This window comes from Rhipicephalus microplus, chromosome 3, assembly GCF_043290135.1.
Source record: "Rhipicephalus microplus isolate Deutch F79 chromosome 3, USDA_Rmic, whole genome shotgun sequence".
Lineage (NCBI taxonomy): Eukaryota > Metazoa > Arthropoda > Arachnida > Ixodida > Ixodidae > Rhipicephalus > Rhipicephalus microplus.
Genome location: NC_134702.1, coordinates 10,656,710 through 10,669,930, shown reverse-complemented (window position 1 = coordinate 10,669,930; position 13,221 = coordinate 10,656,710). Strand labels below are relative to the sequence as shown.

Below are 13,221 nucleotides of genomic sequence, written 5' to 3'. Positions count from 1 at the left end.
ATCCACGTGGCTATTTTTCCATGCACACTTCACACTACAAGAACCCTGCTTCGCTTTTTTAAACTTTTTTCAGCCGCGCGACACAGGAAGTGGGCGCAAAGTTGGAGCAGTCGGGCAATGCCAAAGCCGGATTATATTCGCGCTTTTTATTGTTTCCTTTCATCACGCAGATGTTTCAACAACGACGCTGTTTAGGCTGGCCATAAAAGCTTTCATGCGTACAATGTGTACAAAACACTATCATCATCATAAACCTAGCACGACCTGCAAGCAACCATATTAAACTTCAGAATCAGCTGCCCCAAGCCTTGTACGAGTCAGTGCAAGCTTCGTCATTTCTAAAAATCTTTTCACTCCCACGAACGCCACTGCCACGAAGTGAACTGGCAGCTCTTGCTCGAGATCATGCTCACGTCGTCGTTTTGATAAGGTCGCGTTTGCATGAGACTTGTAAGGTGTTCACTTTATAAGGTGGGATGCGACTTTCAAAGTGAGTTCAAAGGTTCGGCCAAGCAGCAGCGGTAACGAAAGCTGTGGCCATGACATGTTCAAGTTAATCTAAAGACTCATGCAGGTTGCTTTTTTGGGAGTTAAATTAGTTTCAAATTGTGTTCGCAATTTCATTCTTTTACAAATGTATTTTTTTTAAGATTTGCTCTCTGTAGAGCATCGAAATTTAGCATAAGGTAAACTACTAGTGCTGTATAGAAGTGGACCTAAAGAGTGAGCATAAAACTAGATTTGTCCTGTTTCTTTTCACACTTGCTGATGTAAGAAAATTGGCACTTATGAATGAATTTATGAATACTAAAAAAGGACTGATGAACAAGGCAATTGAATCTAATTCCAGTTATGTAAATACTACTGCTTGACACATGTGATAATTTTTGTTTGTTTACGCTTGACAGTTACCAGGGCAGGGCATATAATACACGTCCTTCAACTTCGCGTCATTTTTCTTAACTATTCGCCGCGGATGTCTGAATCGAAATTCGCGGTTCTTTCACCAGATGCGAGTGGCCCCGGTGAAGTCATCAAGTCTTATCCTTGGCATATCCTATTAACACCATGGCGATGTATGCCAATTACCCTTTGTTAACGAATGGTTATTATGCACCTTGTACGGACTTTCCAGCACTGTAGAGGCGCGTGAAGTCTGGATAGTTCGTGGAGACCTTCTTGAGGAAGTTGGTCATTTCCTCGTGGTTGAAGTAGGTGTACTCCTCGGAGCGCTTCTTCCCCGTCGGCGTGCCGGACTGTCCGCGCACTTGGCGCACCGCGCACAGGTAGAGCAGCAGCAGCGCCAGCGCCAGCGCCGACGCACATATGCTCCGGGGCTTCATCGCAACGCAGCCTCCTCCTGGGCAAAAATCAAAGGGCGCTGCGCTCAATGATCGGAGAAATATTTTGTAGCCAAGATAGCGTACGAAATTATAAAATACCAATAACCATAAAAGTACACTCTGAAAACTAGAAGGAAAAAAGAACTAGTTAATGAAATGCGCTGAACCAAACCCAAAACGAAAACCGCAACCAACTCACATTTTTTTTATTTAGAACGGAATGTGAACTCAAACCAATATTCTCGGAATGTGATGGAATCGGATGCGGACCTGGAGGAAACTAACACCTGTACTCGAACCCAGGATTCGAACCGAAGTGTCCAGCGTCCAAATGAGAGCGTCGTGACCTCTCAGCTGTCTAGGCACGGTAGCAGAACAAGCATTTATTGGAACCATACGATTGTGTTGCTATGCGCGAGAGAACCAGAAAAAAAAATATATTTAGAAAGCGAGGGAAGGACGACAAACATATGAGAAAGAGAGAAAAAGCAGAGAGTGAGGAAGGAAGAGGAAAGCATATAGCATATTACGCTAAAGCAAAGGGTGGGAAAGGAAAGTAAGGGTGAGGAGGAGAGACTTGAGGATGAGGGAGAGGGAAAGAATGAAGTGAGGGCCACCAGCTCCACTGTTTCTATTATCGTTGGTTTCGACAGTATCAGCCCCGCTACAGCCTAGATGCTATAATTTTCTTCTTTTATTTTTTTTTCAGAGTCATCTGTGAAAGTGGAGTGGAGCTCGAGAAGACGAACACCGCTTTAATTATACCGAAAACTGAAATTGCTGCCTATGTATCAAAATCGTTGCCAAATAGACGCGTAAGGACATTCTCTGGCACATGTATACTATCAAAAGCAAAAGTTTGCGCGACGTTGGATCCACAACAAATGCGCATTTCTGTTATGCCAGAGATTAATGCTTGTAATCTAGCTGGTGACTGTATAGTTCAGACTGCCCAGTGCAGTATGGAACATCAATTTCAAATTTACATTCCCAGACAAAGCGGAAATTCAGCTTTATCGAGCATTTCGCGTCCCGCAAGCTTTTGCTGTTGATAGCATGTGCGACATTGATACAACCATTGAATGAATGTCTACTAACGAAAAGTGACCCCTGTTACATTAGAGATCAGTTCCTTTAAGACATTCTCGAATGGCCCTACAGTACAAACACGAAAAAAAAATTAAACATCTTCGTTCGCTGTTGAGGTAAGAATATAATTAGGGTGATGTGAGTCTTGAAAAATAAACATTGTTGTTGCTAAACAGCAGAGCTGCGCGTGTCGTCTTCCTTCTCGTGTCAAGTGAGCGCTACAATCGATTCCTCATGACTCACCAACAAGCCCATTTCGCAACTCTTGTATGCATAAACCAACCCCTTCACTAGATAAAAGCGGGCAACCACGCCCTTTAGGGCTAAATGTATATATTGGTGGTACAGGCGCGAGTGAGCCGCCCCTCGGGCGGCTTTGCAGCGTGTCGTTCGTGGCATCTCGCGGGTCATAAAGAACACACTGAAAACTTTAGGATCAGCGTACCGCGAGCGGTAAATGGTGGTGTTCATGAGTACATATATATATATATATATATGAGAGTGCCCATGAATTGGTAGAGCCACAAACCCCAAATTCTGATGCGCAAAGGTGGCTTCACGTCAGTGATTCATAGATATGCAGAAAAGCTAGCTTAGCGGCAATATGCGGGGATCCTTGTTTAGAAAATTTTGCGCAAACCGTTGCAGAGATTGAGTGTTATGCGCGAGAAAGTACGGTATATCTTACAGTAAAAGCCGAACCGCAAGTTTGATTATGTAATCATACCACAGCGTCCCCAATTTCTCAGTTGTCCCGACGTAACAGGAGACACTAGTTTCTGTTTAAATTGTAGGTCGAACTCCCAGCTTCGGATTTCAGTTTTAGATGAAATGGGTCAACCTACAAACGTCTAAGTACAATACAAACAATTTGTAAAATCAAATTTTGTGCAAGCTGAAAAAAAAGTTATTGGAAATAAAGGTACGACGCTTGTATCCCGGCAAATTGAATGAATATCGGTTAGAACACGCCACCCTGCAAGTGTATACAGATGTGAGTACACAACCCAGATGCATTCCCTCGGCCATGTTACGTTCCGAAAACGTAGAACAGCTGGTCTCCTCCTAGATTTTAGGCTGTCAGCTACCGGAATCGGCTAGAAATAAATAAATCAGTAAAGATGCCTGCGCTATTAAATACCAATATGGACACTCCACACAGGTTGAAGAAATCAGACGAGGATCACTCTTTCACTGTCCAGAATGAGCTGACGAACCTGACGTTTAACCTCCGTAATTAAAAAGCCTGAAGTATCACCTATTTATAGAGAGTCAAGCGAAATATGATCGTTCTGGCAGAACACCTCTAAATACGGGACGATGAGCACACAGGCCACAGCGCTGGCTATAAACTGGTTTATTGGTGGAAGGGTGAGAATATATAGGCAGGCGAACATGAAAAACGAAAAAGCGAAAATGACAGACGCTATCGAGTAACTCAGCCAGCCGGCAAAGCTGTCAATTTCGATAAGGGTTTACGAGATGCACGCAAAAGTAGCTTTCATGCCATTGTAAACACGAGAAACGAAACGGCGAAAAAAGAAAATCATCTGTACAAAACGGAATAAAACCTTTCTAATAAGGAGCCCAGTTGGTAGCGTAGCGTCCTGTGTGCTCCTCATTCCTTTTTCCGCGCTGTTCTGCCACAATGTTCGTGAATCAACTAGCCAACCTAAGAGGTTTCGTGCAAAGATGAGACATTTAAAACAGGTGCCCTTGTTTTGTTTTTGCAATAACGCGTACACCTGAGGCTGCGAAACGAGACGGCCATGGTCTATCGCCAAGGGATCAAATGCGAGCAAAACCAAAGAAAAAAGAACGTGGGAAGAATGAGTCTCGGCTCCTGACATGCGCACGCGTAACAGACTTAACGAAACCTGCGCGAAGGACGACGTTAGGAGGAAAAAACGTACCCAAGATCCGTACCTGCTCCGGCGGAAATCGTGTCGCACAAGTGCAGAAGCTCTTGTCGCTTGCGGAGTCACAACGTTCAATAGAGAATGCAAATACTCCGAGACAAGTGAGTGAGTCGAAAAATGTTGAAGATGAATTGAATGGCCATTCATATACCCGATGACGAACGTCAAGCTTGTACAGATGCGGTTTCATGGGAGACGAGTTTTAGAGGAAAATTCACGCGATGTTTTTACTCACTACTTCTGAACTCACTCGCCACTGCTAAACAGAGAGAAAAAAATTGCTGTCACGGCAGTTTTACAGAAAACCCACGTGAATGATGGCGCTCTCGACGCTATAATGTTAGAGGAAGAACTTTTAAAGCATAAATGAGAGACATAATAATCATTTTTATTAAGTGTAAAAGAAGTTCGTGAGCTGTTAGAATAATGCAGTAGTGCCCCTTTCCTTCTTTGAGCCGCAGTAATATAAGCAATCCAAGTTCAAGGCAAACTGCAAATGATTGAGCATTTTGATCGCACCGTGTGTGGTACGTCAGGGCGTCAAATGTATACAGACGTGGAAAGCTACCAAGTTTCAGTGCGGTTAGCCACCCAATGCTCAGCGATGCCAGAATACGAAACTGCGAGCGTTTGTTCTCTATCAATTGTAGAATGTCCGTCACTATACTGTGGAAAATCGGGATCAAAACAAATAAAACATACGCTCTCGGAAAAAGACTGAGTGCAAAATGTAGCCAGGTCAAGATCTGTCTGAGTTCAACAAGTATTGACTCTGAAATAACTTACTGAACAGAACGAACGACCATTGTCACCTGACCTAGCAATATCAAGTACACGGTAAAAACACTTATTTAGCAGATACAATGTTAAGAAGGCGTCAATGCCACCCTACTCCGTTCAATTACATTCAATAGGTTTGATTACATGAATTGAAATATGTATGTATATATATATATATATATATATATATATATATATATATATATATATATATATATATATATATATATATATATATATATATATATATATATATATATATATATATATATTCAAGTATTATTCCTGTGTTGGACAGAAATTGTGTGGCTGCTGTGACAAAACATTATTCAACGCGGCGTCACAATAACACAATAAAAAAAGTTTAAAATATGCACACAATTGAATTTATATAAAACGAAGTGACTGTGAAGTGGTCAGCTGAATATCAAATGAAGCATAAATAGACCTCTTTATTGGGATTTTACGGCACCGCATAATCTCACGCAATGTTGTCGTTTATGCACTGCCTTTTTCACACTATATACGCTGAAGTACGAACACCAGTTCACACTGAAACGTCGGCGGACTTTGGTCCTCGTCGAAGAAAACAAGAGCGCCGAGAGGCAGGAAGGATGGTAGGTAGCCATTAAGTTCTGCACACGCGCTGGAATGTATAAATGGGAACCGAAGTTTTACCTTTCACTATTAAGGCCAAAGCCATAGTGCCTGATCAAACGTGAAAACTGACGACTGTTGGCGCCAGCACGAACGCGAGTGGTGCAAGATAACCAACATCACGTGATGACGTCTCCATATTACGACGCGACATTGCAGATCGTCCACATCTTTGACGTCGCCATGAGGCCATCATGACGTCACTGTAACATCACATAACGTGAGGTGACATTAAAACGTCATAATAACGCGACATCGTCGCTTGAAAAAAGAAAAAAATTGGGGGACCCAGCGTCGCCTTTAAGAGTTCAGCGTGATAGCGATATTCTGTTTCTATATGTACTTCAAACACTTAGTGCATGAAATCTTTTCGAACTTGCTGTGCACCCACTACGTGGCCTTAAGGGTGCAGTAACGTGTGCGCCTTTTGTAGCTGGTGACTGGCTTCACACCATGAAGTTATTATAATACTCCCATGTTCTGACGTCTGATGTCATTGTACGCTTGTCCCATGCATTATTACGGCAATATTTCATGTTGTATTGTGAAGTATTTATACAGGACGCGTGTGTTCTTGTAGAGCATGAAAGTTACTTTCACTGCATTTCTAAGCAGAAGTCATTTTCACTGAATTCACAAACAGAGGCGTGGCTTTGTTGTAGAACATCCACTTGCCACGGGTTCGATCCCCACTCAGACCCAGAATTTCTTACTAATTATTTTATTTGCATCTTTCTCGATTTTTCAGTCGCGCAAAGATGGTGATTTTTCGCTCGCAACCATCGAAGGCGATGCCGGAACTTCTGCGAAACGAGCTCTGTAACGCTACCGCGTGAAAAAGTCGGCAAATCACGGATGCAATGCAAAATTAGGTGAATTTCAGAAGACTGCCAATGCGCCTGGTCCCGGAGGCAGTGCGAAATCACATTACGTGCAGAAAGAGGTGGAAAACCAGCACGTCGACTGAGAAGGCGGCTTTCGACTTCGACTGATTGAATGTGGTGAATGTGGTGATATGTGGTGCTTAACGTCCAAAAAACACATGTTTATGAGAGACGCCGTAGTGGAGGGCTCCGGAAATTCCGACCACCTGGGGTTCTTTAACGCTTACCCAAATCTGACCACACAGGCTTACAGTATTTTCGCCTCTATCAAAAATGCAGCCGGCTTTCGACTTCGACTCATTTTCGGCGAATGCATGAGTTGAGCTTTTATTTTGCCGTGTCCTCTGGGACATTTCCCGAGCTGTCATTCATATGCCAACAAATCTGACCGCTCTATTCCTTCCACTTGACGCAACAGCACCCTTAATAAACAGGCACGCCTCAAATCAACGGGAAGTGAGCGAAACCCTGCTGTAAGCGCTGTCTCTCGATGCCTGTGCTGACTGTATACATATACGGTGCGTGCGCACTCGTCTGATTGAGTTGCTTCGTGTCAGGCCTCACACACTGGTTTAGCGGAGGCAGAAGCGGGGCGGAGCAGGATGGCGTTTACTTGGACAACACATGTCAGGATAAGAGCCTCGCGTCAACATTGCAAGAGGCGTGCGAGGGGCCTGCCCGGCCCCGGACGGCGTCGGGAAAGCCCCGCGCCTGCTATAGCCGCGCTGTATCCGGGAATAACGGGAGGGCACGTGCTTCTTTGTGTACCCCTCAGTGTGTGCGCACGAAGTGAATGCGGATGCCGCAACCGGACGCTCCTTCCTGTTATCGGACGCGCATTGGCAGATGCGAAGCGCGCAAGGTGAACCAGGCAATAACGTTCCATCGAAGACAATCGGTTTTGCTGAATTGGTAGCTCATGTAATGCGCTGCGTAGCACGAAATGGCACGAGGCAGTGGCGCTCGAAGCAAGAATATGAAGAAAACGCACGCAAACTATAACTGTGTGATTAAGGGTGGAGCTAGATCGATAGCTGAATTACGTTCAGCTGTCTAGCAGGTAACTAACGGCGACTGAAATGTAAGGTCCATATGAATCCGGTTCAGCAAAGTGGCGTTCCCTCTTTTTATCCTAGTCGGTCTTGGTGTGAATACCAGCAGCACTAAAAGAAAGCAGAAACAACCAAGACAAGAAAAAGAGGCAAGGACAGGAAGGACGCTGCATCATTCCTGTCCTGTTTCTTTTTTTTTTGCCTCAATTGTTCCTGCTTTCTTTTGGTGCAGCTGGTATTCACACCAAGGATATGAGACCACTTACCCAACAGACCACCCTAATTAATTCTAGTAGGGTGGTGAAAAGTTTTTTTTAGGACCTGTTTCTCGTAGACGTCTGTATCGATGGTCTCGTTGAGACCAACCAATAAGCTGTTCTACTTTCTCAGAGTGATCTCATTAAAGATTTCTCGTCACTTCACGAGTATGGCACTTTCACGTCAATGACGGCGTTGTAAACAGCGGCTCTTGCTTCAGCATCAGCGAGCTCGTTGCCTGCCAGTCCAGTATTCAGGGATCCATTGCATTGTAATATGCACACCTTATTCTCCGAGCACGCTGCAAAGGTCTATGAAACAACAGCACGTCTATTTTGTGACTGCGCACTTTACGTGTCGCAACTAAATGCACACACTTCAACGCTGGTAGGAATCAATCTGGCAACGCTAAGTGAGGCAACGTTACTAATAACGTTCAACTGACAGAGGTATCTTTTCAGCAATGTGCGACGTCAACAACTGCTATCAGGGCTTATGCAGGTTTTCTGAATAGTACAGGACTGGACACCAGACTCTAGCGAAGCCTCTATGTTACGTAGTCATTTTATATACGCATGACTTCTTTCTCTCCCCATCATCACCTTTCATCGCTTCTTTTTTTTTTTTTCTCCTTTTCCCGAGTGCAGCGCAACAGGCTGAGAGCACTAGCTAAAGCAAATTTGTCTGCCTTCCATTAAACTGTCTCGCTTTTACACTGAAGGCCGGTGCGGACGATTATGTATTTAGAAGTGTGCAAGAAACAAAATGGGTACAACGGTGTCGTCTTAAGGCTGCTTCACCGACAAAAACGTACCGAAGCACATAGATACATTATCGTAGCCCGCATGGCCAAAGCTACAGCCAGGGCCACAGTCAGAGTCACAGCGAAACCCACAGCTACTACAAAGGACTAATGTGACGCAGTCTAAGTAAAAAAAATGCATAGGTGTCCCTCGAATTGCCTGAGAAAGTCCACGAACTTGTTGGGATGCTTTGGTCTCTTATAGACACTATACGCTTGATTTTGAACAAGCCGACCACTTGGCCAGTCTCAGCTGGTCTGTGACTGTTAGATTAACCTAATCGAGTGCTTTTAGGTCTTCAGTAGCCAACACGGCATGACCACGGCATTCTTTTCGTAGTTGAGAAACGAAGGTCACGATTTCCTCATCGAATTATTTATGTTGGAGGAATGCCGTGCCTGAGTAGTCGATTGTATTCCCGCGTACGTACACGCAGTGCTGCAATTTTCTTCTTTCTATTGTGGGCATTTAGTATACCTCTTCATCTGTACATTATCATCATTATCATGTATTGCTTATGCATCCTCATCGTTGTCACGTATCATCATCATCTTGGTTCGTGCATCTCCGCTGTCGGCTGCCGGTTCCTCGGGCCTAATAAAGGTCTTCCAAACCAAGACGTCATACGTGGTGGAGGTGCTGTTAGATCCCTCGTCATCCTCTCGACCACTCTACCCCCTGGAGCTACGTTCAGGTCGCCGCTTGGGCCAGGTGTCCGGAAATATGTCGCACCAAGAAGAGGTCGGTGCTGCAACCGTTCTCACTCCGCCGCCGCGTGCCGCGCCTTTTCACGTCATTAACAGCCCCCAGCGTGAGCCCCATCCCTTCGCCGGTATGCGCGGGGAAGATGTGGAGGAATGGCTGGACGATTTCGAACGTGTCGGCGCTGCTAACCGGTGGGATAACACCTACAAACTCGCTTACGTGTCATTCTACCTCACGGGTGTCGTGAAGACGTGGTTCCTCAACCACTACATCGACATCCCCGACTGGTCCGCCTTCAAAGATCAGCTTCGACATGTCTTTGGCACACCGACTGTTCGTTCGGCTCTCGCAAAGAAAGCTCTCGCGGCTCGGAAACAGCACATCGGCGAGTCGTATACATCCTACATCGAGGATGTCCTTTCACTTTGCCGCCGGGTTGAAACCCCAATGACAGAGTCAGACAAGGTACGCCAGCTTCTTAAGGGGATTGCACCCGTCGCATTCAATGCCCTTGCAATACAGAATCCAGCTACTGTTGCTGACGTTGCGACAACCTGTCAGCGCCTCGAAGAACTCGAGTCTATGCGCCTACAACCGGACAGTGACGCGGCCCGTATTACGGCAGATCCAAACCTGCGAGACACAATAAGGGTGATTATACGCGAAGAGTTAGAATCAATGAGATTCACACTACCTTCAGTGTGTCCCATGCAGTCTTCTTCAACGTCATTGCGGGATGTCATCAGGGAGGAGCTCACGTCCATGACCCACATGGCCCACCTGCAGCCCACTGTCGCTCGTACTCTCCCATCGTTCTCGCATGCCGTCGCCGCACCATCAGGCACCGTCAGCTCGACACCGCCGCCACCAACGTACGCGTCGGTTGCTGCCGCACCTCCCAGAAGCTTTCCCACGAGCTTTCCATCACCACCGCCTGAGCCATCATCTGTCCCTCTCACTGCTCTCTCTCCCGGTGCATCTAACACAAGCTACTACCCTTCTTATCGATCGACTCGCCCTACGTGCTATTATTGTGGCTATCGTGGTCACATTTCACGCTTTTGCCGCAAGCGCCAGCAAGATGAGCGCCGAGGGTACGACATACGCGAACGAGACTATACCGCAGGAGCCTTGTACCAGGGCCGTCGTTATTCGTCACCGCCGCGTCGGTCTCCATCTCCGCCAGCATCCAGTGAACTGCGCAGTAGTCATCGATCAACCAGACGCCGTTCACCATCGCCCTCCATCGCTCCTCTTCTCCTCTTCAGCCTGCTTCCCTCGCTTCTGATCGGCGTCCGGAAAACTAAGCGATGCAGTTTTTGGAAGACAAACTGCATTCCAACACAGTACTCCAATTCCTCCAGCGCGCCCTTACAATATGATTGCAGTCTCAGTTGAGGGAGTGGACGTTGATGCTTTGGTGGACACTGGGGCTGGGTTTTCTATTATTCGTGCTGATTTGTGTACCCGTCTTCGAAAAGTCACGACGCCTTATGATGGACCAACACTGGTTACAGCCCAGGGAACAATGATTCGCCCTTCCGCTCTCTGTACTGCCCGTGTGCTAATCGACGACATTCTTCATTATATACAATTCGCTGTGCTATCCCCGTGCTCCCACGAACTCATTTTAGGCTGGGACTTTCTTTCATCTGCTTCCGCGGCCATTTGTTGTGCACAACGTGTCGTCCATCTTACTGACACAGACCACTTGCTTAGTGACGAAACCTACAGGCCACTTCGACTCATCGCTGCTGTAGACATCGAGTTACCCCCAAATGAACATCAATTAGTCACTGTTTTGTCCAACGACGTCGACTCTGGTGACATTTTGGTCACTCCATCGCCCCGTTGCCTTAATAAAGGCATAGCTCTCGCATCAGGTGTGGTTCGCTTCAACGATGGATCAGCTGTCCTCGCTGCTACGAACACCACACCAGATAAATTTTTACTGCCGCGGGGCACTACTGTCGCCTGCGTTGCCGATCTGGAGCCTGTGTGCGTCGTGCCTCTTACCCCTGCCTCCCCTAAAAGCCATCTTGGAGATCATACTGCTTACTCGGCCTTTACAGCAGCCATCAACAAGGACTTGACAGACTCACAGAAGCAGCAGCTGCTTGATTTGTTGCAAAAGCATGCAAACTCTTTTGACATTCATTCCAACGTGCTCGTATAAACACTGAAGCCCGACAGCAAGACAGAAAGCTGGTTTATGATGAATCACATCGTGCTGTATCCTTTCAACCTGGAGACAAAGTGCTCCTTTTGACACCTATTCGCACACCTGGTTTGTGCGACAAGTTCCAGCCACGATTTATCGGGCCGTACACAGTTCTTGAAGAAACTTCACCAGTAAATTATCGCGTGACGCCACTTGTAGCCCCAGCAGATCGCCGTTATCGAACTACTGAAGTCGTCCATGTCTCCCGTATGAAGCCCTTCATGCGACGTTCTTTGTCCCCTTGACTTGCCGCGGCCAGGCTGGCCGCTCTCACGTGGGGGGAATCAGTGTGGGCATTTAGTATACCAATCCTCTTCATCTGTACATTATCATCATTATCATGTATTGCTTATGCATCCTCATCGTTGTCACGTATCATCATCATCTTGGTTCGTGCATCTCCGCTGTCGGCTGCCGGTTCCTCGGGCCTAATAAAGGTCTTCCAAACCAAGACTTCATACTATTTTTAATCCCATTCTCTTACTGGGTAGTGTAGGGTAGCAAACCGCGTATAATATTTGGTGTTTTGCACGCCAAAACGACAATAAGACCATAACTTATGAGGCACGCCGTAGAGAAGGGCTCTGGAAATTTCGATCATCTCGCGTTCTTTAACGTGCAGTGACATGACATCTGTTCACGGAGTTATACTATTCCGTTTACACAAAAATGTAACCGGCGCCGACAGGATAGAAACCACGAACCTCGGTTCAGCATCCGAGTACTGTAACAGTAGAGTAGACGGCAGCAAACCTGACTAATCTGATTAATCTCCCAGACTTCCCACTCTTGCTTCAAGTTTCTCTCTCTATTGACCGCGGCCTCCGCGATAAGCTCCGCAACGTGCTGTCCCGTTGCCGGAGTCACTCACGGAGGGCATTGTTTCTCGGAGTGCACTGTTTTATACGCATAGAAAGAATCGAAAAAAGAGGCAGCCAGGTTACCCAGAACAACGTCTGGTTTGCTACCCTGAAGACGAAAAAAACAAATGGCCATCAAAACAAGTGGAGGGGAGAGTGAGAGCACAATCATTTGCACGTACACTCAGAAGTGCTTATAGTATCTACCAATGGTGGTAGTGCCTGCGGACTTGAGCACAGCAACGCCTTCATTGCTTCCAGTGTCATTGACGGCCATGGTCCAATTATACTGGCTTGATTCTGAGAACGGTCGCCTGTCCAGCCGGTTTGAGGCTGCGGAGAGGTTGGCGCCAGATGTCCTAGTTGATTAACGGGGCGTTAATTACTTTTCTTCATTTTATAGCGCTTCCTTTGGATCAGCTGCATTCGCTTGATTACGATATCCACTAAAGTGATTCAGTAGTGGGGACAACCTTCTCATACATGGCTGCCAACGAAAAATTGGGAACCCCTTGCTCTATTCGGAAAAAGGGGAAAACGAAGCCTGGCGTATGCATGCGTGACGCATTGCTCTTTCTTTCTTTCTTTCTTTCTTTCTTTCTTTCTTTCTTTCTTTCTTTCTTTCTTTCTTTCTTTCTTTCTTTCTTTCT

At 46.2% G+C, this 13,221-nt stretch overlaps 1 protein-coding gene across 4 annotated transcripts in view; it reads right to left on the bottom strand.

Annotated features, from left to right (window-relative positions):
* LOC119182544 (carboxypeptidase D) overlaps window positions 1-13,221 on the bottom strand; it is a 155,467-nt gene that overhangs the window by 32,642 nt on the left and 109,604 nt on the right. For all 4 annotated transcript variants that reach the window (XM_075888871.1, XM_075888872.1, XM_037433404.2 and 1 more), the window contains one exon: window positions 1,118-1,360. In XM_075888871.1, the coding sequence (XP_075744986.1) occupies window positions 1,118-1,343 (226 nt within the window). In that variant the 5' untranslated portion in view covers window positions 1,344-1,360. The remainder of the gene's footprint in view (window positions 1-1,117; window positions 1,361-13,221) is intronic.